This window comes from Perognathus longimembris, chromosome 5 (assembly GCF_023159225.1).
Source record: "Perognathus longimembris pacificus isolate PPM17 chromosome 5, ASM2315922v1, whole genome shotgun sequence".
NCBI lineage: Eukaryota > Metazoa > Chordata > Mammalia > Rodentia > Heteromyidae > Perognathus > Perognathus longimembris.
The window spans coordinates 54,228,672-54,253,778 of NC_063165.1; the positions used below are offsets into that span (position 1 = coordinate 54,228,672).

General features: G+C 39.7%; 1 protein-coding gene across 1 annotated transcript in view; it reads left to right on the forward strand.

Annotated features, from left to right (window-relative positions):
• The window catches only part of Atp13a4 (ATPase 13A4), a 160,232-nt gene that overhangs the window by 127,116 nt on the left and 8,009 nt on the right, over positions 1 to 25,107 (forward strand). Inside the window, exons 19-29 of the mRNA XM_048345836.1 lie at positions 3,504 to 3,628; positions 9,219 to 9,382; positions 10,177 to 10,299; positions 12,174 to 12,253; positions 13,516 to 13,558; positions 14,004 to 14,113; positions 15,958 to 16,054; positions 17,792 to 17,864; positions 22,020 to 22,191; positions 22,889 to 23,082; positions 24,621 to 24,709. Coding sequence (XP_048201793.1) covers positions 3,504 to 3,628; positions 9,219 to 9,382; positions 10,177 to 10,299; positions 12,174 to 12,253; positions 13,516 to 13,558; positions 14,004 to 14,113; positions 15,958 to 16,054; positions 17,792 to 17,864; positions 22,020 to 22,191; positions 22,889 to 23,082; positions 24,621 to 24,709 — 1,270 coding nt within the window. The remainder of the gene's footprint in view (positions 1 to 3,503; positions 3,629 to 9,218; positions 9,383 to 10,176; positions 10,300 to 12,173; positions 12,254 to 13,515; positions 13,559 to 14,003; positions 14,114 to 15,957; positions 16,055 to 17,791; positions 17,865 to 22,019; positions 22,192 to 22,888; positions 23,083 to 24,620; positions 24,710 to 25,107) is intronic.

Sequence of the window (25,107 nt, forward strand, 5' to 3'; positions counted from 1 at the left end):
ACTTAATTTTTTGTGGTTTTATTTTCCACTGTTTTTATGCTACCATGTTTATTTTGCCTTCAAAGCCATTTCCAATGCACTACTGGTTACACTGCTATTGAGTTAACCAAGGCTCATTTGTTATTTTAAATGTAGAAGGTCTAAACTATCTGTTTTCAAATAAATTGGGCTCAACATGCTGTAGTTATAGCTGAATTTTAGACTCTTCATTTAGTATACTAAGAATTTATATGTGGCATTACCCACACATATCCATTGTACAAAATAAAAACAAAAAGTAAATGTTATATCTTCCTATAGAGTTAAAAGGAAAAAAAAAGTGAAACAAAAAACTCATAAAAAGCAGTACTTTAGTAAATGCCCATCTGGCTCCATTAAAACAACAGTGAGTAAACAGCTTCCATGATGTATAGAATCACTGAGCCCGTGGCAGCTACAGGTGCAGACAGATACAGGTGGGCTACCTAGTATAGTCTCAAATGCCTTCAAGTTCAGACTGAGAAATAGTACCCAACTCTTTATAAAACTCCTAAGAGGGTAATTACAGGCCTGGAAAAGTCAATAGTGTGCAATAATACTTGGTGTTTATATGTGCAGGATAGGTAAGGGAAGCATATGAAATGTTAGCCCTGTTTAATACTATGTATATGAAGCTAACACAGTATGGAATAAAGTAGTATAATAGTATAGTATCAACAGTGTAAGCCTAAACTTACTTAGGATAAGTATAAGCAATTTTAGGTATCCATAAATATTCAATGAAATATTCCCAAAGCGGGTGGGATGTGGTGCCGTTCTCTCTGTGTTTACTGTATTTGTTTGTTTGCTTGAGTGTATGTATACCTGTGTGTGTCCACCAGTGATAACAGAGTTCCTTTAAATGTTTTTGGCCCACTTTATGCATACATTTTCTTAAAAGTCACATGGGGGCTGGGAATATGGCCTAGTGGCAAGAGAGCTGTCTCCCATACATGAAGCCCTAGGTTCGATTCCCCAGCACCACGTATACAGAAAATGGCCAGAAGGGGCGCTGTGGCTCAAGTGGCAGAGTGCTAGCCTTGAGCAAAAAGAAGCCAGGGACAGTGCTCAGGCCCTGAGTCCAAGCCCCAAAACTGGCAAAAAACAAACAAACAAAAAAAAAAAGTCACTTGACTTTTAAGAGCATAAAGTTTAACCCTAGGGGTAACAGTGGTCACTTGATATTGCTGCTATCATTCTTTACTAGCTTTAGATGCTTCATGAGGAAATGCACTAGTTGTACTGGAAGAAGGAAGACAGAGCATGCTAGCCCAAGCTCCAGAATTTGAGAGCCTTCAAGGGAGTACCCCTATTTCATGACTCATGAAAAACAATGATGGGATGATGGAGATAGTCAGAGACCTCAGAAATTCAAAGATGAAGTAATTACCAAATAAGGAAAGGCATTTACTCATGGACACACAGCAAGGCAGTGATGGGGTGAGATCAGAACCAGTCTCTTGATTTATTCACTAAAGTCTACAGAGACTGTGCATCAGAGCTGGAACTCCAAGTAGCAAGGTGGCCCATAGGCTATATTAGATGTGTACCCTGCAGCCATTTCCTCAACCTAATATGGAAACTTGTGGTTGGTCATCTCTGATACTGTTTAAACCCTGAAGCCTGAGTGTGAGGTCATGAGAAATATTGTAGGCCCTCAATCAGGGGTGGGATAAGTTGTCCTTCAAGGACCAGCTCAAAATAACCTCCTCCAGGAAAGCTTCTCTAGTTATCCTACCCAGACATGATTGTACCCTCCTTTCAATCTCCAGAGGACTCTGCTTTCTTCATCTAGCTTTCAGTATAAACAAAGTGGTCCATGGCTGATCTTTTCTTCATGGTTAAATGTATATCTCTGGAGTCAGGGGATACTATAGTCTTGTCTCTGAATATTCTGTCCCTCTTTTCCTCAGTCCTATTTGTGATACTTTTTAGATGCTTAGTGAATAACAATAGAGTCTGAGTTTCCATTGAGAACACTATAAAGGAAATGCTTTTTTTTTTTTAGCTTCATTTGTCCACAAGCAGGCATCATCAGAGCATTTCAACTAGCACAACTTTGCTAAGCTCTTCCTATGTGTGGTACCATGTGGGCCTCAATGAATACAGTCTTGAATCAGATGGGCTTGCAGTTAGAGAATAGAAAGAGGTAGATAAAAAAGCTAAGAATGCTAATATATGGACCAATAAAATGTGCAAATAAAATGAGGCAAAAGTAAGATGCCAAGGGAACAATTATTTCTATCTGGGGAAGCCTTGAACAGCAGAATAGCATGTGAATTGTCTCGAAATACAGGAATAATATCAGCACCAAGACTTCATAGCCATTTCTATGAAATGAGAAAGAAAGCCTAAGAGCAGTCAAGCACCAATGTCTGGTGATGGCTAGCTACTGAGCTTATCCTTGGTGAGAAGTTCAATTGAGCTGGAGCCAGGGTGGAATTCTTTAGTGAGAGATGAAGCTGGAGGGACAGTGTCAGGCCCAGTGTCAGGCAGTAGAGAAAGCCCTCCTTCAGAATCTGCTTTGAGCTGAGCTGCTGAAACCTCTGTTTCCTGCTGACCCTCGGGTGGAGGTGTGAGCAGCTTTCTAGGAGCATCAGTAACAAAGTTATGACCAGGCTGTGGTGAAGTCCAGCTTTGAGATGGACAGGGCAAACTAGATGGCTTTCAGGGAGCTGCTTTCATCTGTATCAGACCCAAGATAACACTGAGCTCCTGTTCTGTTATTATACATCTGTCTTAGAAGTGAATCATGAACAAGTCTTCAAATCGCTAAAGACAGGCAGCCCCACACCCTCCACACCCAGTCCGGGAAACTGTTCCTGTTAGTGTCCTTGTAGAGGGTAGGAACCTTGGAGAGCTCATTTATTTGTAGAAACATCCACATTCTAAGCAGGAACAGGAGAAGAGAGGGAAGGGTTTGGCCTTAACACAGAGGCCCCATTTGTTGACCTATATCTTACTTCCTGGGGCTAACATGGAATTGATTATAGCCTTGGTTGCTAGAGAAACCAGCACTTAATTTTTTTTTTCTTCTGCTTCACTCATTTGTCACTTTGTATCAGAGCTAGAACTCCTCCTTGTGGCTACAGAGTGAGGTCATGAAAATCAGGCAGGCATAGCAGGTAGGAGAGATGCTTGTATTCTTAACATAGGTCAAAGCTACATTTTTATTTGTTTGTTTGTTTCATGTTTCTTTTCTCTTGATTCAATACGACAAGTCCCTCAATATCTCCTATGTCTCCTCCTGTTCTTTTTTGTGGATTATTCTTGGCACATAATCAGTAGATAAAAAACAGGGCTTGAGTGAGTGGGGCTACCCTGATAGGAATCTTTGTCTTAATTAGTGTAAGTAAGCTATAATGAGATATTTTGATTCAATCATGCATGTTTCTCTCTGTGTATATACACATATAGACATAAACACATACATACACATATACACATATAACTTTACATGTATGTATGTGTGTGTTTCTCCCCAGGGAGAAGGTAGAATCGGACCTAATATTTCTGGGGCTACTTATCTTGGAGAATCGATTAAAGGAAGAGACAAAACCTGTCTTGGAAGAGCTCATCTCCGCTCGGATAAAAACAGTAATGGTCACAGGTATTGAACAAAATATATAGTGAGAACTGTGAGAACTTGATATAGAAGCAGAGAGGGACTGACTGATTTAACAAATGTTGGTGATTGTGATTACCTACTATAGGCGCAAGCACCATTCTAGGTGCTGGAGGGAGGCAGCAGAAAAGAAAATCTACAGCTTTCACCTCGCTTCCTTTTCAGTGGGGTGGGAGAAAAAAATCACCTAATCAACCAATTAATCAAATGCTGTATTATAATAAATGTACTGTGGCAAAGTGTATCTGATCATATACTTAAGACATGGAGATGAAAAAGGCCTCCTTGGATGGTGATATTTGAAATGAAGCCTGAATGACAGAAAGATACAGACCATGCTTTTTATTTAGGGACCATGATTTTTATTTTCAGATGTTAGGAGAAGAATGCTTAGCCAAGTTGTCTATTAACTACATTGAATGCCTGTCAATAAAAGCATCCATAACTGACGGGGCTGGGAATATGGCCTAGTGGCAAGAGTGCTTGCCTCCTACACATGAAGCTCTCCGTTCGATTCCCCAGCACCACATATATGGAAAACGGCCAGAAGGGGTGCTGTGGCTCAGGTGGCAGAGTGCTAGCCTTGAGCGGGAAGAAGCCAGGGACAGTGCTCAGGCCCTGAGTCCAAGGCCCAGGACTGGCCAAAAAAAAAAAAAAAAAAGCATCCATAACTGGGGTAATAAAAAGAACATACTGTCCTTTCTACCTCTAAATCCCAATTCCCCATCACACAAACTAGGAGTAATGAAAAGAGATCACTCAAGAGATGTGTGAAATTTCTTTCTTTTCTTTCTTTCTTTTTTTTTTTTTTTTTTTTGGCCAGTCCTGGGGCTTGGACTCAGGGCCTGAGCACTGTCCCTGGCTTCTTTTTGCTCAAGGCTAGCACTCTGCCACTTGAGCCACAGTGCCACTTCTGGCCATTTTCTGTATATGTGGTGCTGGGGAATCGAACCCAGGGCCTCATGTATATGAGGCAGGCACTCTTGCCACTAGGCCATATCCCCAGCCCTGAAATTTCTTAATGAATATTTTTCAATGGAAACTGTGGCTTCAAAATATATATTATTTTTTGGCCAGTCCTGGGCCTTGGACTCAGGGCCTGAGCACTGTCCCTGGCTTCTTCCTGCTCAAGGCTAGCACTCTGCCACTTGAGCCACAGCGCCGCTTCTGGCCGTTTTCTGTATATGTGGTGCTGGGGAATCGAACCTAGGGCCTCGTGTATCCGAGGCAGGCACTCTTGCCACTAGGCTATATCCCCAGCCCCTCAAAAATATATTTTATTTTTATTATTAAGGTATTGTACAGAAAGGCTATATTTCACAAGTCAGGTAATGAGTACATTTCTTTTTGGACAATGTCACCCCTTCCTTCACTTTCCCCCTGATCTATCTATCTATCTATCTATCTATCTATCTATCTATCTATCTATTTTTGTCAACAGGCTAGGACTGTTTATTGCCAGTGAGGGGCACAGACCTTCCCATGGGTTTGGAAGTTGTGCAAGGGACTGGATTTTTGGGTAGGCTCATATAAGTCTTAACAAAGAAGTAGAAAATAAAAAGTGGTCACTGGCTTCTTTGGGGACAAGAGCAGTATCCTTGGCTAAGCCCAGAGTAGAAAGTTCTACCTGGGGTGAGGGGACTTTTAGCTAAGCCTAGGTCAGAATGACCTGCCTGAGGACAAGCATGTGAGCATGCACCTGGGAGAATAAGGCCGGAGCTAACCCATCTGATGACATCCTGTGGGGGTTGGATAAGCCACTGTTCAGAGCTTGCTTCTTTTCCCATATTCAAGGCCATAGTAGATTATGGTGGCCCAACTAGAACACCCTGGGCTTCTCTTTCTGACTTGGAAAACAGCACATGGAGGTTCATGAGCAGGATGCTGGGGGAGCCCACTTACCCCTCTTCCCCCCACCCCCCCACCCCCCAAAAAAGAGTTACACATGACTATTCTTTTCTGTCAGAAATATCCTCCTAGAAATGGAGACCAGGAACTGGAATTTGGAACTCATGGCCTCATAAACTCTTGTTCCATTTCTTTTTTCTTTTTTTGTGGCTTGAATTCTGGGCCTGGGTGCTGCCCCTGAGCTCTTCAGCTTAATGCTAGCACTCTACCAGTTGAACCACAGCACCATTTCCAGTTTTCTGGTGGTTAATTGGAGGTAATTGTCTCACAGACTTTCCTGCTCAGGCTGGCTTTGAACCAAGATCCTCAGATCTCAGCCTCCTGAGTAGCTAGGATTACAGGCATGAACCACCAGTTCCCAGCCCATTTCTTTCTTTTCTTTTTTAAATTTTTATCGTCAAACTGATATACAGAGCGGTTACAGTTTCATAAGTTAGGCATTGGATACATTTCTTGTACTGTTTGTTACCTCCTCCCTCATTCCCCCCTCCCCCCTTCCCTTTCCCCCCATGAGTTGTTCAGTAGATTTACAGTAAACAGTTTTACAAGTATTGCTTTTGTAATTGTTTGTCTTTTTTGCCCTGTGTCTCTCGATTTTGGTATTCCCTTGCAGTTTCCTAGTTCTAATACCTGTATACACGGTTTCCAATGTACTCAGATAAGATACAGAGATAGTGCAGGTACAACCACAGGAAGGAGATACAAGAGGATCATCAATAATAGAAGCTACGGTTTCACATCACATGTTGAAAGTAATTACAACCGTGATATAACACTCCTTTCCATAACATGGAGTTCATTTCACTTAGCATCATCTTTTGTGTTCATAAGGATATAGCTATTGGGCTCTTGTGATCCTCTGCTGTGACTAGCCTAAACCTGTGCTAATTATTCCCTATGAGGGAGACCATAGAGTTTTTAAATGATTTTTTAAATTAAATTTTGTTGACAAGGTGTTGTGCAAAAGGGGTACAGTTACAGTGAGTACATTTCTTGTGATATCTTACACCCTCATTTTTCTTTCACCTGTTTTTTTTAATTCCCCTTCTGTACTTAGTCATCCCTCGTCCCTCATTCTAGCCCCATGATACCAGATATTCTTACTTTTTCCACTCATAGTCCCCAGTCAGACCTTTATGTCTTGAGTTCGTTTACTATTTATTACTTTCCCTTTTCCTATGTTGTTTCTGTTTCAAAAGTCTTTAGTGTTTATAGTGCACATGTTCACAATCTATACGTAGTCATTTACATGTACAAATAAGAGTCCTCACTATTCACCCTGTTCCTTTAATTCCTCTTTTCCTTACATTTTGAATTTTCTGTTTCATTTCTTGTTTGCAAGAAAGGTGGGATAGAAGGATGATATGGCCAGGTGCTGGTGGCTCATACCTGTAATCCTAGCTAATTAGGAGGTTGAGATCTGAAGGTTGTAGTTTGAAGCCAAGAAAGTCTATGATACTCATCTCCAATTAACTACCAGAAACCCAGAAGTGGCGTGGTGGCTCAAAGTGGTAGAGTGCTAGCCTTGAGAAAAAAAGTGCCCAGGCTCTGCGTTCTAACACTACAGCTGACAAAAGAAAGGAAGGAAGGAAGAAAGGAAGGAAGGAAGGAAGGAAGGAAGGAAGGAAGGAAGGAAGGAAGGAAGGAAGGAAGGAAGGAAGGGTGATATGCTCTCTGATTTCTAGGTAATCTAGAATATCTTTCTCTACTCTGATAGGGGCATGAGTGATAATTCTTTGTTTCTTAATGATCTGTACATAAAATCTACTTTTTGCCGTTTGATATTGTATAAATTTATTTTTTCATTCACATAATCTTTATTATTTAACTTTGGAGTCCAGAATTACTAACAGGTTATACCCATATATTTGCCCTTTTCTTTTCTTAGTAATTAAATTTGTGATAAAATACTTTTACTTTACCTTTCTTTCTCCTAGCAAAACATCATCTATTTTTCATTTATTTGTTGCCCTTGGGCTGGGGATATGGCCTAGTGGCAAGAGTGCTTGCCTCATATATTTGTTGCCCTTGTTGTCTATCTATTATTATTTTTCATTCTGGAATTTCTATTATCCACATGGTTAGGTCTCCTACAAGTCTCCTGGATTCATCTGTTAATTCTCTTTTCTTGTGATGGTTGTACTTTTTTTTTTTTTTCATTTTACTCTGTGTGTTAAAATTCATGGTGGGGAAAATCCAATTTTCCTAAACCACAATCACAAGTCTCAACATGGATCATTATCTTTTTTGAATTATCTCTTAAGTATTTACATTTTGTTTTGTGGTGGGTGTGGCTTTAGAAATTTTTTGATATTGCATTTGAGTTCCCTGGTGCTTTCTTCCTCCCCCCTCCTTCCCCTCTTTCTTCTCCTCCTCCTCCTCTCCTCCTCCTTCTCCTCTCTTCTCCTTCTCCTTCTCCTTCTCCTTCCTCCTCTCCTCCTCCTCCTCCTCCTCCTCCTCCTCCTCCTCCTCCTCCTCCTCCTCCTCCTCCTCCTCCTCCTCCTCCTCCTCCTTCTCCTCTTCCTTTTCTGTTTTTCCTTATCCTCCTCATTCTCTGTCTCTCCTTCCTCTTTCCTTCTGTTTGCATTTATTCTTGGATTTGAATTCAACACCTGTAACTCTTTCAACTTGCTTGGAAGGCTGGTGCTCTACTACTTGAACCATACCTCCAATCCTGCTTTTTGCTAGTTATTTTAGACATAGGGTCTAGCTCTGGGCTAATGATTGTAGTGAATTAGTTTCTATTTCTTCTCCCACTATTTGTCCATACTGTACAACTATAGGGGTCCCCAAAAGACAGGGTCACTTGTGAAGTTTCAGCTGCCTGATTAGATCTGAGTAGGATATATATCCATATGTATGCATATATACATATATATTCAAGTGAAAACATGAGAAACTCTTCCACTTGTGGATTGTTTTTCTACATTTGCTTCCCTAATAAAGTTTACATGCTTTTCTTTACTTTTTAAAATCTTTGGGGCTTTCACTTTTGTTTTTTTCTGTAGATTGTTCTGTTGTAATCAAAGGGACAGAAAGAGATTGTAGTGGATTCACTCCATCTTGACTAGAATCAGAACAACCAGGTGGTATTAACCCAGGAGGGATTTTCTAAAGGTTTGCAAAGCCCTTAGCAAATAGCAGAAATTGGTTTAAATTTTCTTTTAGATTTTTACTTTCTTCCTCTGAGTTACACAAACTGATAGGTCATGAAGTAGCTTGGTGAAAAGGAATCAGAACAAGAAAAATATTCTTTGGATCATAGGTTAGGGCTAGGGAAGAAACCCTTAGAAATCATTAATGAAAGAAGGTCTGAACTAAGAAATTGAAAGGGAATACCAAAATTGAGAGACTCAGGGTAAAAAAAGAAATACAACTACAAATACAAAAGCAATACTTGCAAAACTGTTTGGTCTAAGTGAATGGAACACCTCATGGGGGGAAAGGGAAAGAGGGGGGGGTATGAGGCATGAGGTAACAAACAGTACAAGTAATGTATCCAATGCCTAATGTATGAAACTGTAACCTCTCTGTACATCAGTTTGATAATAAAAAATTGAAGAAAAAAAAAGAAAGAAGGTCTTAACGTACCATCCTGGCTTTGCATGCTCCATGAGTTGGTTATATGTCTTCAGCCTCATCTTGAGACGCTGTTCCTTTCTTCTAGGTGACAATCTTCAGACAGCAATAACGGTGGCCAGAAAGTCTGGCATGGTTTCTGAAAGCCAGAAAGTCATTCTCATTGAGGCAAATGAAACATCTGGGCCTTCCTCACCATCTATATCTTGGAAATTAGTTGAAGAAAAGAAACCTATTCCACATGGGAATCAGGTATACCTGAAAACAGATCTGTGTTGTTACTCAATTTGTCTCACAGTGTTGGCAAGTGACAAGTATGATGGCACAGGTGTCAAGGTGACCTAGACACAATATACAATAGTGCATGTCTAGCAAACATGCACTTCAATAAACTCAATTATGCCAGCATCTCATATATTTCATACTGTGCTTTTCTAGGTGTTATAATAATCCATCCTTATACACACAAGAACTTGTTGTTGTATGAGAAAGAGTATAGTAAGCCAAGCTTACTAGATCCCCACATTTTCTCCTGTCTTTCAGCCACCCTATTGGGTTTAAAGGGGATTTAGTCCTTAGGAGAGAGACTGCTGTGACTGGAAAATCAGATTATGTTTTCAGGGTAGAAAAAATTATTCATTTATCTCATCTTGTCAGTATTCTATTTCCATTGTGTCCTTGTGGAACAATAATAATTCTGTAAGGAAAAAAATAGTAAGATCTCACTTCAGGGAGAGATTTGTTAAGCTCCAGTGCTTTTGTATTTTACACTTGAAATGTGTGAAATGCACTGTTCTTTGGGACTCACTGAGATCAAATCAGGCTGAGACCAGGACATGAGTAAGCGTTACTTTTCTATTCACTTGTGGCATGAGGTGGGAAGACACATCCAGCAAAGAGAAATCTCTTCTCTGAAACATCTGGGGCTGCATGGTGAGTTTTAAAGAGATATGCTTGTCTGTCATCATTGCTTTTCTCAGGTATGCTATGGTTCTAACCATTCTACCAAATGAAGGAATATAAAGGAATGGTATCTTGCTTTGCAGGACAATTACATTAATATCAGGGAAGAAGTCTCTGATAATGGCAGAGAAGGAAGTTATCATTTTGCCCTCAGTGGAAAATCCTTTCATGTTATAAGTCACCATTTCAGCAGCCTACTGCCAAAGGTAAGTATGAAGATAGTAATGATCTTGCTGTGAAAACACCAATCAATCATATGTTACTTATTTAGCATGGGCCTAAACTATTTGAAAGTTGCAACTAAGTAAAAGATGCCTCATTCTGCATAGGTCCCTGTTGTATCCTATCAATAGACTTGACTAGTTAAGTATTGAACTGACAGCATTAAGGTCTGATTTTAGGTAGCTCTCACTAATTTCTCATGGTGTAGGGTCTCATAATATAGTGGAAATCCTATAACTATGCAGAAGGAAGCTAAGAATAAAAGAACTCCATTAGATGTTTAGTGTATTTTCTATACAGAGGATATATTGAAGAAGGTCAAACTTGAAAAGCTTTTCTCATGAAGAACAAACTTATCCTTTGGGGAAGGTAACTTATCTATCAAAGAATGAAGACCTTGAGTGAATGCTAAGCTGAGTGTATTGTCATGTATAGCAGAATGCCCATAGACCCATCACAGAAGCATTAGTCTTGAGACTGGATCTTTGGTGGAGAGAGCTGATACAAACATTCAGATCTTCAAGCATACATGTTCCCTAGCTCAAGTTAGGTTTGAAATAATAGCTGAGTTTCATAATTGGTCAAGTCTAGATAGGATGATGAAGTCCAAGTTACTAAGTCAAAGTCAATCGTCAGTAAGTCAAAGTCAATAGGTATTAGTTTAACCTTAGGCTATTTCTTGCTAGTTCTGAACAATTTCTGGAGGAGTAATTGCTTCTTTTTCTTTTCCTGGCATCCTGATATCTTGCTGTGTTGTAGTTCTCAGACTCTCTTGGTTCCATTTCTATGGAAATAGAGTTCATGTTCTTCATAGTAGCTAGACTAAATTCCAATAAGACATTATCTATCTATCTATCTATCTATCTATCTATCTATCTATCTATCTATCTATCTATCTCAGTCCTGGGGCATGAACTCTGAGCCTGGGCACTGTTCCTGAGCTTCTTTGGCTCTACGCTAACATTCTACCACTTGACCCACAGTGCTACTTCAGGCTTTTTCTGTGATTAACTGGAGGTATGAGTTTCACAAACTTTCCTGCCTAGGCTAACTTTGAACTGTGATCCTTAGATATCAGCTCCCTGAGTAGCCAAGATTACAAGAATGAGCCACTGGTGCCTGGCTTTCATAAAATCATCTTCACTGAATTTTGGGTTACATTGTTACTTATACAAAGTAAAAGACTTAGACAAAGTTCTCAGTATCTGGTGTGTATACATATGTATAACTAGGCTTGAACTGAGACTCTCATGCTTGCTAGGAAATGACTAGCAAGGAAACAACTAGCTAGACAATGCCACTCCCAATTCCTTTTGCTTTTAGTGTGTTTTCAGATAGACTATGAGTAGAAACTTTTTTGTGGGTGCCTTCCCAGGGCTTGAACTCTTGGCCTAAGTGCCGTGCCTGGCCTTTTTTTCTATTTCTCAAGCGCAGTACTCTACCACTTGAGCTACAGTTTCACTTCTGAATTTTGTGTAGTTTATTGGAGACAAGAGTGCTAGGCAGAGACTTTCCTGCCCAGGCTGGCTTCAAACTATGATTCTCAGAACTCAGCCTCTTTAGTAGCTAAGATTACAGGTTTGGTGAGCTACCAGTGCCCAGCTAAGTAGAGATGTTTTAAAGAGAAGAACCTTGCACTTTTGCCTTGTCTAGCCTTGATGATGGTCCTCATATCTTTGCCTCCCAAATTGCTGGATTACAGGCATGTATCATCACAATATCTGTCTTAACATACAAAAATCGTGTCTCAGGAACAATTTTTTTTTCTCATTCATGAGCATCACCACTTAGAAAATGTTCTGTTTTCAATGATGTCACATATAACCAGATGCATGAAAAAAATCCTGGTTCTTTACAGATACTGATCAATGGGACCATCTTTGCAAGAATGTCTCCTGGACAGAAATCCAGTCTGGTGGAAGAATTTCAGAAGCTTGAGTAGGTTCTTTGCTAGTGCAGGTGGCATGAATGTCATGCAGGCCTGGCAATATGCGGGAGGGATTGTAGTAGGTACAGAGAAACTCTCATTTAGGCTAGGATAGGTTCTTACCTGGGCAAAGGATAGTTATTGCTTTATATTTATACATTATCATCACAATTATAGTATAGGGAGATCCACAGAGATTATAGTAATAATAAAGTGTTATTATACAAAGGCATCCTTTCTCTTTCAGATCAGAAAGATACTTTGGACACAAAGAGCTTCCATTTTTAAATGGAATGAATAGTCCAAATAATCTGTTACAACTCTATTTCCTGTTCATGAAACTTACTTGTGTAGCCATGCTAAGACACATCCCACCACTCTCACTCCTCTACCATCCTAGTCTATGACTCCACCATTAGGAGAGCATCTCAAGTCAGGAAGCTTTGTCTTCTCTGCATGCTTAAAAAAAAACACCCTAGAGGGGAAATTAGTTACCTTACAGCAGCATGGAAGGAAAAGGTCAGCACATTCTGTGATTGCTGTCACAGTGCTTGTACTTTATGAAGCCTACTATCCATCTTTGTCAATAATTCCAAAGAGAAGCATTCATCCAGAGCAGTGCTCTTGTTTCTTTGTTTAACTTCTGGGCTGCACAGTATGCTTCCACTGACTCGCAACAGGATTTTTTTTTTCATTTCTTTATTTTTAAGAGAAGGTCTCACTATGTAGCCCAAGCTGGCCTTGAATACAAGTGTGTACTTCTTCTTGTGTTAGTATTAATAGCACCTGATGCTTACTTATCACTTTGACTTTATAAGGCACTAACACATACAGCATTCTTTTCATATTGCCATCACTTTGTAGAGGAGGGAAGGGATGTTTAAGATAGTAAGGTGATCAGGTCAAAATCTAGATCTTCTGTTAGTAGATCTTGTCCCTTATACTTTGGGTTGCCATATCTGATGGAACACTTTTGAGTTTCCTTATATGGTAGCTGATCTGGTAGCTGAGCGGGCCCTCTCTCTGAACAGGGAAGCCCAGTGTCTACAGGAAACTCTGTCAGTCAGGAATGGTGTGTTGCACTGCTCAGTCTGTTGCAGAAGCTGCCAAGCCCTATTTCATTTTTAAAGCGGACTCTTAAGGAAACTCCCTTCAAATAAATAATGTGTTTACAACCTAAGTAGTGATGATGGTTGCTTTGTCTTTTTAGCTAGAAAAGTTAGTTGGCAGGATAGTTCTGATCGCCTTTATAACTCACATGGTTCTCTTTTAGTTACTTTGTAGGCATGTGTGGTGATGGAGCCAATGACTGTGGGGTAAGTCACTGTGTGTGTGTGTGTGTGTGTGTGTGTGTGTGTGTGTGTGTGTGTGTGTGTAAGGTGGGGGAATATTTCATAATTTCTCCAGAATTCCTAGTTGGAGCCTTATAGATATAGTATTTTCTATTTCCTGGGAAATAACATTTCCATTTTTCATGATGCTGGGGGTTTGAGAGGGTTTTGATTAAAGCCACACAATAACTCGGTGGTTGTTATAGGTGAAAGGAGGCAGAACTTGGTTCTGGAGTCCCCACATCTTTGGCAAACAGTTCCCAGTACCACATCTTTCCTAGACAGCTAGGTAAAGTGCAATCTGCTCACAAGTGACCTTTTTATTTTATTTATTTTTGTAGCTACAGTAGAGATGTGTGTGTGTGTGTGTGTGTGTGTGTGTGTGTGTGTGTGTGTGTACAAAGGCAATACATTGAATCTTTGTTTTCAGGCTTTGAAAATGGCTCATGTGGGCATCTCTCTATCTGAGCAGGAGGCATCTGTGGCCTCACCTTTCACTTCCAAAACTCCAAACATTGAGTGTGTGCCTCACCTTATCAAGTAAGTTAACCCAGTATTCTGTTCTTTCTCTTGTCTTTTAGGTAAAGATAACAGTATGCTGCCTGGGAAAGACCAGTCTGTACAGCTTTGTGTCCCTATGTAGGGAGCGTGCTTTGTGGAAATACGCAATCATTGTATTACATTCCATACTTTCTACAAAGAACATTAGGAGAGAAGTTTTCCTTTCCTTTCCTTTCCTTTCCTTCCTCCCTCCCTCCCTCCCTTCCTCCCTTCCTCCCTTTCTCCCTCCCTCCCTCCCTCCCTCCCTCCCTCCCTTCCTTCCTTCCTTCCTTGGATGGAACTCTGCAACTTGAGCCATGCTCTGAATCCAGATTTTTGTTGGTTATTTTGGAGTAGTTTCATGGAATGCTCTGCCCAGGTTGGCTTTGAATCACAATCTTCTCCATCTCAGCCTCCTGAATAGCTAGGATAACAGGCCTGAACCATCGACACTTAGCAAGCAGTGGCATTTCAAATAAAGTCACTGGGTGGATTATTTTTGAGAGGACTGGAATCTAGAACTTGTTACTTCTTTGGAAGTGTCAAGTCATCTTGATTTTTTAAGTGTAATTTTAAAAAATGTTTTATCCTGGAGAATTGAGAGATGCTCATTTGCCTTGTTTCTTTTTTGCTTTATAAGGATTTGGGGACTCCTTTCCACACCAGTTTTCAAAATTTGTATTCATCTTTGCTACTCCTTTATTTTACCCAGAAGAATATGTGATTCTGCTGCATTTTCTTTGAGTGATAGAGACAGCATTGAGGATGTTTTGGCTATCCTGAGTAGTATATACTTATAATAGAAACTATGATTTAGAGTCCATACCACTTCAAAACATTTGAAGATGTAGGAAGAGATATTATTTCTTTCATCAATAAAAAAGGGGGGCAGAGAAAATAACTACTTAAGTGTGCACAGAGTAGATTAGAACTAATTTTGTTTAAATGTGTTTAAGCTACAGCTATACTTTTTAATATTATGGCATTACTAGATCTTCCCATTTAAGATACTTTTTCATGTATTGGACTAATATCTATTGAGTGGAAACTTAGTGACAAACTTAAGAGAGATTTTAAAAAAAGGACATACTGATTTTGTTAATATTGGCAAGAAAACACTATAGACAGTGTGAAAGCCTGGCTTATGGCTTGGGTATAGGGTGGGGGAGTGTCTTGGGAAAGTCTCTCTAAGGAGATGAGGAAGGAGGAGAAATGACCTTCAGGTCATAAAGGGCAGTAGCAGTACATTGATCCAGGAAAAGATCTGGTTTGAGAATCAGGTATTGGAATCACAGGAAATCATATGACTACAGGTGAATTAACTCCCCCCCCCCACACACTCATTTGATCTTCAAAGAAAGTACAATGAACTAGTAGCCTTCCACAAGTCATGTATTTTATTCTTCAGTCAAAGGCAAACAACAATAAAACAAAGGAACTTACTCATTGTGTCCAGTCTGTTTAAATGTGGTAAAAGACTAATTTATGTGTAGATATTATTTTAGTCCAAGTTTGGGAATAGCTCCCAGATCCCTTGGTTCTGGGTTCAGGAGTGAAAACAGTATCCACAGAAGAGACAAGTGACTGTCAAGTGAGGTCCATTGTCCAGTCAAGGCTGTGGACCCTGGCCTGCACCTGACTCCCACTGGCTCTGGGCTGTTCTGTCTGTCAGACAGGCAATTGCATAGCCAGACTTCAGATATGTGTGTGTGTGTGTGTGTGTGTGTGTGCACACGCGCACGCATGTGTGTGTATGCACTGAGCTCAGGTGAACAGCATAGAAGCACGGAACTACTTTCTCATGAGTTGCATTCATTTCATTTCTTTTTTTATTTCTTACACAGGGAAGGACGTGCGGCTCTCGTCACATCATTTTGCATGTTTAAGTATATGGCTCTATACAGCATGATTCAGTATGTCGGTGTGTTGCTGCTCTACTGGGTATGCTGGCTCAGGCTCTTGCAGGATTTTCTCTTAAGGAAAGATGGCAAATTGAATATTTGAGCACCAAGAGCCTTCTAAAACTGTTCTTAAGGTTTTATGAAAGAAGTCAGAAATAGAAAAAATGCACACAAGAAATGTTGTTGGCCTCTAGCTTAACTAGTATAGCCGAGGACCATAACGGAATGTCCTACTTTGTTTCTTACTATCTCTTTTACTTCCTTGGATCTCTTCTCTAGCTTCCCAATTCAAGGGTGGCATGATTCTAGCTGACTTTATATTAAAGAGATGCTTCTCAGCATGGGTTAGTGGCTCCTAACTGTCTTTCTCTGATTATTTATGCTTGTCAATTTCAGTGGTGTAAATACTTCCCCATAGCCAGTTTCAAGCTATGTATCTGCCAACCTTGAATATAATAAGGGGGGGAAGAGAGGCACAGAAGCAGCATGCTCCTGTAGAGTGCTTACCATAGAGATATAGGAGTTTTTGATTGACTTAAGAAGATACCTGATGAAAAAAAAGTAAAGGGAAATAATTATGCAGTGCCTAGTTTTAACATTTATCAACTTTGTTGCTGAAGATTAATTTATTTAACATAGCTATTAATAATAAATTATTAAATAATTAATAACAAATTGTGATTAATTAATTGTTCAAATATAATTGATTTAATGCACGTTTGTATGAATTACATTTTTATATTGGCCCCATCTAAAACAGGTTCATAACATTCCTGAAAATTTAGCAATTGAGTTTCAAGTGTTAGTGTTGTCTGGTATACACCTCTGTTTCCCTGAATATAGAGATTTTAAAACTGGCATATCATGCTGTGAAAATACATGTGTCCTGTGATGGCTTTTGTAATTTGATAGGCTATAAAAGGTGCACGAATATATCTATTGCTTGTGAATTCAATATGTGAGCTCACAATACTAGCACCAGGAAAAGGAATTTTATTAGTGGTGTAAATACCTAGGTTTACCTTGATTTCCTGCCATCTTCCCCAAGTTGAAAGGTTTAGTCTCAGCCTTCAGATTACAAATATGGCTTAATATTCCATATTGTGTGGATGAGAGAAGATAGGGTGTCTATCATCCTATTTTAGTCCTATTTTGGAATCATAACTCATTATGCACAAGCGTAGAATAAAACATAATACATCCTCCTCCTTTTTCATTAATGGAGGAAGGGGATAAGGAAGCAAGTTTCCTGAGCTCAGTAATACCTAAGCAGTGTTTCACAAAGTGAAACAGAGCTCAGTGGTGTTTATGAAAACTTTCTAGCATCTCATCTAAGAATAGTCAAAGACATCAGTTGTAGGTTCAATCACTCTCATTTTCCGTTAGTGAAATTCCCACACATTTGTCGCTGTTATTATTGGCTATACATGCTTTTATTGTGCCAACTAAACTCTGCCTTTTCTGCTGACAAGCAGAAATGAGAGCAGAGAAGTATCTAGTAGAAGGAGATGTTTCCCTAACACAGGGTCATAGGGATGCACAAGAGTCCAGGCCAGAAAACACAAGGCCCTTCTTGCTGCCAGGGCTTCCCAGGCTTGACTTTCAGAACTTCTGCTAACCTCACCACCAACCCATATGGATCTTTCACCCACCCTCTCCTTGGTAACAACCTGAGAAAGCCCTATGTTTTAGTAAGAAAATCAGTGTGATTCATGTCAGACTTATCCAGATGGTCTAATTTTTCTTCACCTGCTTTTTATTTTTAAATAATTTTCAGGAGACCAACAGCCTTTCAAATTACCAGTTTCTGTTTCAAGATCTGGCCATCACAACTCTCATTGGTGTAACAAGTAAGAGACATGGAAAACTTTCTTCTCAGAGATACTTCCCTCAGCTGTCTTCTTTGTACCCTGAAAGGATGGTCTACCATAAGGAGTAGCAAAAGTAGTCTGTGATGAGAGAGGGAGAGAGAGAGAGAGAGAGAGAGAGAGAGAGAGAGAGAGAGAGAGAGAGAGAGAGAGAGAGAATGAGAGAGACAGAGACAGACAGACACAGAGAAATAGAGGAACAGAAGAGCAGAGAGACAGAGAGAGGCAGAGGCAGACAGAGATAAAGGTAGAGAGATAGAGGCAGGGACTGAGAGAATTATAGAGAAAGACATTTTTGAGCACCAAAAGTGTCATCAGAGGAAAAGCTGATTATTTTGCTGTTTTCTGCAAAATATGGAGTTTCCACAAACAATTGATAAACATTTAAAGTGAAAAAAGCACCTTGAACACCAGGAATACTGACTTCAGAGTGCTTCTAGGGATTGTTAAAGGTAAAATGTGCCCAATTTATTATGTCTAGAAGCTGAATGGCTTTTATTTTTCAGCATGTAGAACAGAGCTTGAAAGTAATTTCATGATTATGCTCTCCTTTCCTCCCATCTTCTGACAAATTTATACATTATCTCCTCAGGTCCCCTGCATAAGGACAAACATAAATTTATGACTTTATTTCTTTAGAGCTATTGTAAGTTCAAAACAAAATTGAGAGGAAAGTATGGAGATTTCCTATATGCCCTCTGCCCCTCCCCAGCCTCCTAGAAATGGTACCTTTTTGGCCATTAATGAGCCTACATTCACATATCAGGACCACTCAAAGCCCAGTTTACATTGGGGTTCTTCCTGGTCTTAGGTCTTCCCACTGAGTCTGGACATGTGTCAAATGTACATCCATATTGTGTTGTATGGGAATTCAATCATGAGATACAGCAAAGCTGCTGTTTGAGAGCTCAGGTGGAGAGTCTTTATTTCAAAGCCGGTGACTGCAAGTGGACTCGTGTCCCTCCAAAACGTGCAGCTTCCATGCACTTTATATTGTTAGGAACCCGAGCCACAAGTGTATAAAAGAAAGAGCAGAAAACTATTTTAACAGACCAGATTCACTCCAAGGGAGAGTTGAAGGGGCATGTCATGGTGGCCTGAGGAGAGTGGGGAGATACGACACATGGTGTAATGGTGGTAGGGATGGAGGGACCTAAATAGGTTAGGAGGCAGGGAGCTCAAAGAGTTCAGAGTCTGGCAAGTTTGTGGTACAGGTATTGCAGGTCCTGGAGCCTCTTATCCAAGTCCCCACCCCATCTGCTTCTAGGAGTTCACCTATCACCTGGGGGTGGGGGTAGGGAAATGGAATTCCACCTCTAGAATTTTCAGAAAGTCCCCATCATCCACCAAGATGCCAAGATGGCCCCACTTGGACTCAGTACTCATATTTCAATTGTGGTATCATACAGACTGTCCCCCTGACATGAAAATCACTGTTCATTGATTCTTCCTCTTTCCACACATCCCCAGGAAGTGTCATCTTTTTAAACTCTCCTTCAGAGTCTTACCTTTTCCAGAATGTCATAAAGTTAGACTTATGCAGAAAGTTGCTATTTCAGATTGGCTTCTTCCTTCCAGTATTTAATTTTGCATATGAGATTCCTTCTCTTTTTAGTGCTGAACAATATTCTATTGTCTTTCATGCCACTGTTTGTCTCTCCATCCACTGACAACAGAACCATCTTGGTTGTTTTCAAGTTTCAGCAACTGTGACTCAAACTGTTACAAATGCCTATTGCTGATGAGAAACTAGTAATCTTATTGAAGATTCTTCATGGGGATGAATCACTATGTTGTTGCTTTAAAAATTCTCTCCTGTGTTTTCTAGTTCAACTAAATTATCTTATTGGAGATCTCTTTGGGCTTAACTGATTACAATTCTTAGAGTTTATCAAATGTGCAGATTAATGTCTCTTACTTAGTTTGGGAAACTTTCTGCCATTATTTCTTCAGGCATTCTTTCTGCCTCTTTCTCTTTTCTCCTTCTGAGACTTTTATGCTACATTCCAGTCCACTTGCCTGGAATACACTGTTCATTGTCCTTTGCTATTTTATCTTCCTGCTCCTCAGCTGGATCAATTCAACTCTCCAGTCTTCAAGTTCACTGTTGTTTCTTCTTCTGCCTGCTCCAATTTGATGTTGAACTCATCTTACAATACTTTTCCCCATGTCATTCATTGTATTTCCACCTCCATAGTTTCCTTTGGGTCCTTGTTTTCAAAATATCTATATTATTATTGAATTCTCACTTTGTTTACATAGTTTTCCTGATTCACTTTAGTGGTTTTGTTTCCCCTGTGGTTTCCTTTAGTTCTTTACATGTATTTAAGACAGCTATTTTAATACCTCTGCCTAATACCTCCAATATATGTGTTTCTCCAGTAGTGATGTCTCTCACCTTGTTTTGTTCTCTTGAGCAGTATAACGTAGGAACTCTAGAAATCAACTACTTCTCTTTCTCCAAGGCTTCATATTTTTGTTTCACTCTCAGTTGAAGGCTGTAGTTATTCATTTAGTCCCTGACGTTCCTAAACTACTTTTGTAGACAGTATCCGTTGTCATAGGTAATTTAACTGATGTGTCAAAGAGTTTTCCTTGAATTCAGGAAGAAAAAAAATGATCAAAAACACCTTTTCCCAGTGTCTGCAATTGATTACTTATCCATCACTTACCCAGATTTGTGCTGAGTGAAGGTCACCCAGCACCAAAAGCTCCCTCAGGGTCCTTCCCTAGCATGTCTCTTTCCTTAGGCATGAGTACATTTTTTTCAGAGTCCCCACAATACACACAGGTATTTCTGAATGTCCTCATTTTTCAAAGTGAGTTTGCTTACCTTTTCCTCCCAGGCTTTAGGTGCTTGTTTTATATCTCAACTATAAGCTTTTGCCCAAGGCAAAAAGTAAGTTGTTAGCTTCTGATTTTTTTTTTAAACAATGTATGCTGCTTTTCTGCCCTGGATAAACGTCATCATTTCTTCAGGTAGCACCAGACAGGTGATAACAAATATGCACAGGAATTGGTGTGCAAAGCCTACCTATGTACCCCACTAGGGAATGGGAACCCTCACTTGGAATAGAGGAGTCCATCATGAAGATTGCCCTGAGCTGATGACGGACAAAGCAAGTGGATTTAATGCCACAACACTTCCCTTCCATTTAAAAATTTCCTTTTGACTCGGTGTTTCCTTTGTTGCTATACACTTTTGTCTGTTTTTTCAGAGTCCTGGCATAGTTGTTTCTGACATTTCCTGTGTGTTGTTCAGTGTTTCTGTGGAGAGTGCCTGCTCTCTAATGCCATTTCTCATTAAAATTATTATTATTAATTATTTTGGTAATATTGCAGCTTGAACCCAGAGCCTTGTATTTGCAAGTCAGATACTCCCCCACTTAAGTGATCTCAGCCACTTTTGGTTTTAGTTATTTTTCAGATAGCATCTTGCACTTTTGCTGGAGGTTGGCCTTGTACCTTAATCCTCCTATCTCTTCTTCTTGCATGGCCATAACAGGCATGTTCCACCATGCCTAGATTACTTGGTTGGGACAGAATTTCTTGAACATTTTTTGTCCATGTAGCCTGAACCATAATCCTCCTTATCTCTGTCTCTCCAGTAGCAAGGATTAGAGGTCTGAGCCGCCATTTCTGACCTTGTAATGAAATATAATGATGCATGTCATACCATGGCATAGATATACCCTAATTTATTGGAGGAGATGCTATAATGAACATCTTTACACATTAAAATTTATTTTTAGCTTAGGGGAAAGTTCTAAAAGTGGATAACTATGTCAAAAGCTAGGAACATCTTTCTATGTTTACTGCCCCAAATTACTCTGCAAAATGTCACATAACTTAGGATCCCACAAGCAGAGTATAAGAGGAAGAATTTCATCATTTCTTTACCTCTGACTTAATAGTCACTGCTTATTTGTAGGCAAAAAAATGGAATCTTATGTTTGTCCTGTCACTGCTCTCTTAAGAATTCCTCAAATGTCTGGAGTTTGAATCCATGAATCACTTTGCTCCCTGAGTTTGTCTTTCTCCTTAGACCAGGGCTCCAAGAAGCCATTATGGTTCTTCTGACCAAGAATACAACATTTTCCTGCTGTCCCAAATATGAACACTGAATCTCTCTTGTAGTGAATCTGAACGGTGCCTACCCCAAGCTGGTGCCTTTCCGACCTGCAGGACGGCTCATCTCTCCACCTTTGCTGCTTTCCGTCACCTTCAACATTCTTTTCAGCCTGGTCATGCATATTGTGGGCTTCGTCCTGGTTCGGAGGCAGCCTTGGTATTCCATGGAGGTGCACAGGTAGGGTCATAGTTGTAACTCCAGTTTCTCGGATTCTAATTTCTATCAAGCATCTGGCTAATACAAAGGGAGGAAAATGTATCTTCATCTTGCCAAGATTTTGGCATCCTTAATTCATTTGGACAAATTTCTAGCAATCATGTTCTCTCTGCAGTGCAGTTTGATGCTGTCATCTGTGGTGCTTGCCTTTGGCTGTGTTCTATGATAATGATCTCCAGCCATCTGTTATATCTAAGCTGTCCATGGATTGTAGTTTTCCTGGTCCATCCCAGTTCAAGCAGCTTAGTTTAAGTGATATCTCAGTGCCATAACTGAATGCCCTGCACTTGTGAAAACAGACTCTGTTAAATGATAAGTTATAGCCAGTTTTCAAAGGTCTTAAACCACTCAAGGGAAAAGATAACTACATGATAAGTGCATAATTTAATTAATAAATAACCAGTTGAATCTATGTGTGCATGTTTATATGCTTGTATGGAAGATCTCCTCTATCCATATAATATCTATATAATATTAAAGGTCTATCTGTGCTTGTTGATTTTCCATTTAATTTGCAGTGTATTCTTTGTCAACATGTCAGCAATTCCAGAAGTGCTGAGTGTCTGCTCTGACTTTGTATATATCATCTTATATATTCACATGGACCCTAAGGGCTTGTCATCTTACTTCATAGATTTTTTTGTTTTTTTTTTTTAAGTGTTTGCACAGTGAAAAATGAAAGCACTGCAAATGTTACCATTTCTCCAATGGCTTTAGAAAAAACTGGAAGCAATGGTGCCTTCATAAGTTTTGAGAACACAACTATATGGTTCTTGGGAACAATCAACTGCATCATTGTGGCTTTTACATTCTCTAAGGGAAAACCATTTCGTCAACCCACCTATACAAACTGTGAGTAGATTCCTATGGGATCAGAGGTGAAAGGTCACTAGAAAGGTCATTAGAGTGTCCAGGTAACTCAGGAAAGAACTGACTGCAGAGTTGGCTCTTAACTAGAGTCTCTGAACCTCTATGCCAGAGCTGTGTAAACCTGGGGCAGCCTTGCTGTCATGGTTCTTTATCCCTTCCTTTAAAGCTCCATTACACACCAGAGCTTTTTCTTCCCACATCATCACTTCACCTGGTTTGCCTTTAGTTGTCTTTTTGGGATTATCTTGGGAAGATGGGTTTATTTCTTCACTTGTTAGTTTCTTGTTTGCTTGTTTTGCTTTTTGCCGGTTCTTGGCTTGAACTCAGGGCCTGGGCGATGTCCCTGAGCTTTTTTGTGCCCTGAGGCAAGTGCTCTACCACTTGATACACAGCACCACATCTGGCTTTTTCTGAATAGTTTATTGGAGATAATAGTCTCATGGACTTTACTGCCTAGACTGGCACTGAACCATGTTTCTCAGATCTCATCCTCCTGAGTAGCTAGGCTTACTGGTGTGAGCCACCAGTGCCCAGCTTTTTTTTAAAGTCAGAATCCTCAGATGGACCCTGTTTTATCAAGAAGACCAGAGTGAGGGGGCATGGTATGATGGCAGGTAAGCAATCAGTCCAGCCTGGAGGAATCTACCTACAGAGATTTGTGCAGGGTCTTAAAGTACCTCCCATGGTCTCACATTCTGGGGCAGGGAGGTGTATTAGAAGGAGACTTTGTCAATTGTCCGGTATGTCATTGGGAAAACTGAGAAGTCTAAGTTGAAGAGTCAGTATCCTCATAAGCATTTGTATGTTCAGAGAAAATTGTGTCTTCTTCCTCCTTGAGATAAGGAAACAATTGGATGCTGACTCAACCTACATAATTGCAATTTAAATCTCTGTTCATCTTCACCCTTCCTTGTTTTCCTGGAAAGGATTTGAGGTAGATGGTTTGTATTAAAGAAAATCAGATACTTGAAATATCTTAAAAACATATTATTATTATTATTATTATTATTATTAGTTTTGTGTATTGGTCCTGGTACTAGACCCCAGGGCCTGGTCATTGCCCCTTAGCCTTTTCATTCAAGTCTATTATTCTACCACTTGAGCCACAGGTCCACTTCCAGCTTTATGATGGTTGAGGTAACAATTTTAGAGATTTGTTTGCCCAGGGTTGGCTTGGAATTCTGATCTTCAGCTCTCAGTCTTTGAGTAACTAGGATTCCAAGTGGGAGTCAGCAAAAAACCCTGTCAAAGAATTTATTGAAACTATATTTTATCCATATTATTTAATATATTTGCTAACACTTTTATTAATTGAAATGTAACACGCTCATGAAAATCCCCACATTCCACAAGGACTGCATAGAGATTGCATAGAAAACAGTACTTGCTGTAGCTTATGCTGTGTTTAGATGTGAAATCAAGTACATGTAATCAGATTTATCTAGGATATGTCTGTTAACAGTTGTGATACTTCCCACTCCAATTTCTCAAGATGATAGCTTGTGTCCTTATTTCCCCAGATACATTTGTCCTTGTGCTGGTTGTCCAGCTCAGCGTGTGTCTCTTCATTTTATTTGCCGATATCCCAGCATTGTACAGGAGTTTAGACGTAAGTCTCAACTTGGCGATTCACAGTTCTATAAAATCAGCTTCAAAAAGCAGGTCATGATTGCAATTGACTTGGATCCTTGACACCAATTACATACTTTTAGATGTCAGAGTTGAAAAGAATTTGGCGTTATACCTATTTTTAACATTTAAGGTGATCGGGAAATAAAATTCCATCTAGTCTTGATTTCCTAAGATGAAAGATAGCCTTTGAAAAAGTATTGAATATTTTCCTTTGAAAAGATGAGAAGAATATATGTATTGATTTTTTCTCTTTCAAATGTGAGACATTGTCCTCCTAAAGTGTTCTCATTTGAAGCTGTTTAAAATACTTTGCCAAAAGCATTTTTTGTTAATTCTCAAATCTGTAAACATGTTCATACTTAATATTAAAAACTT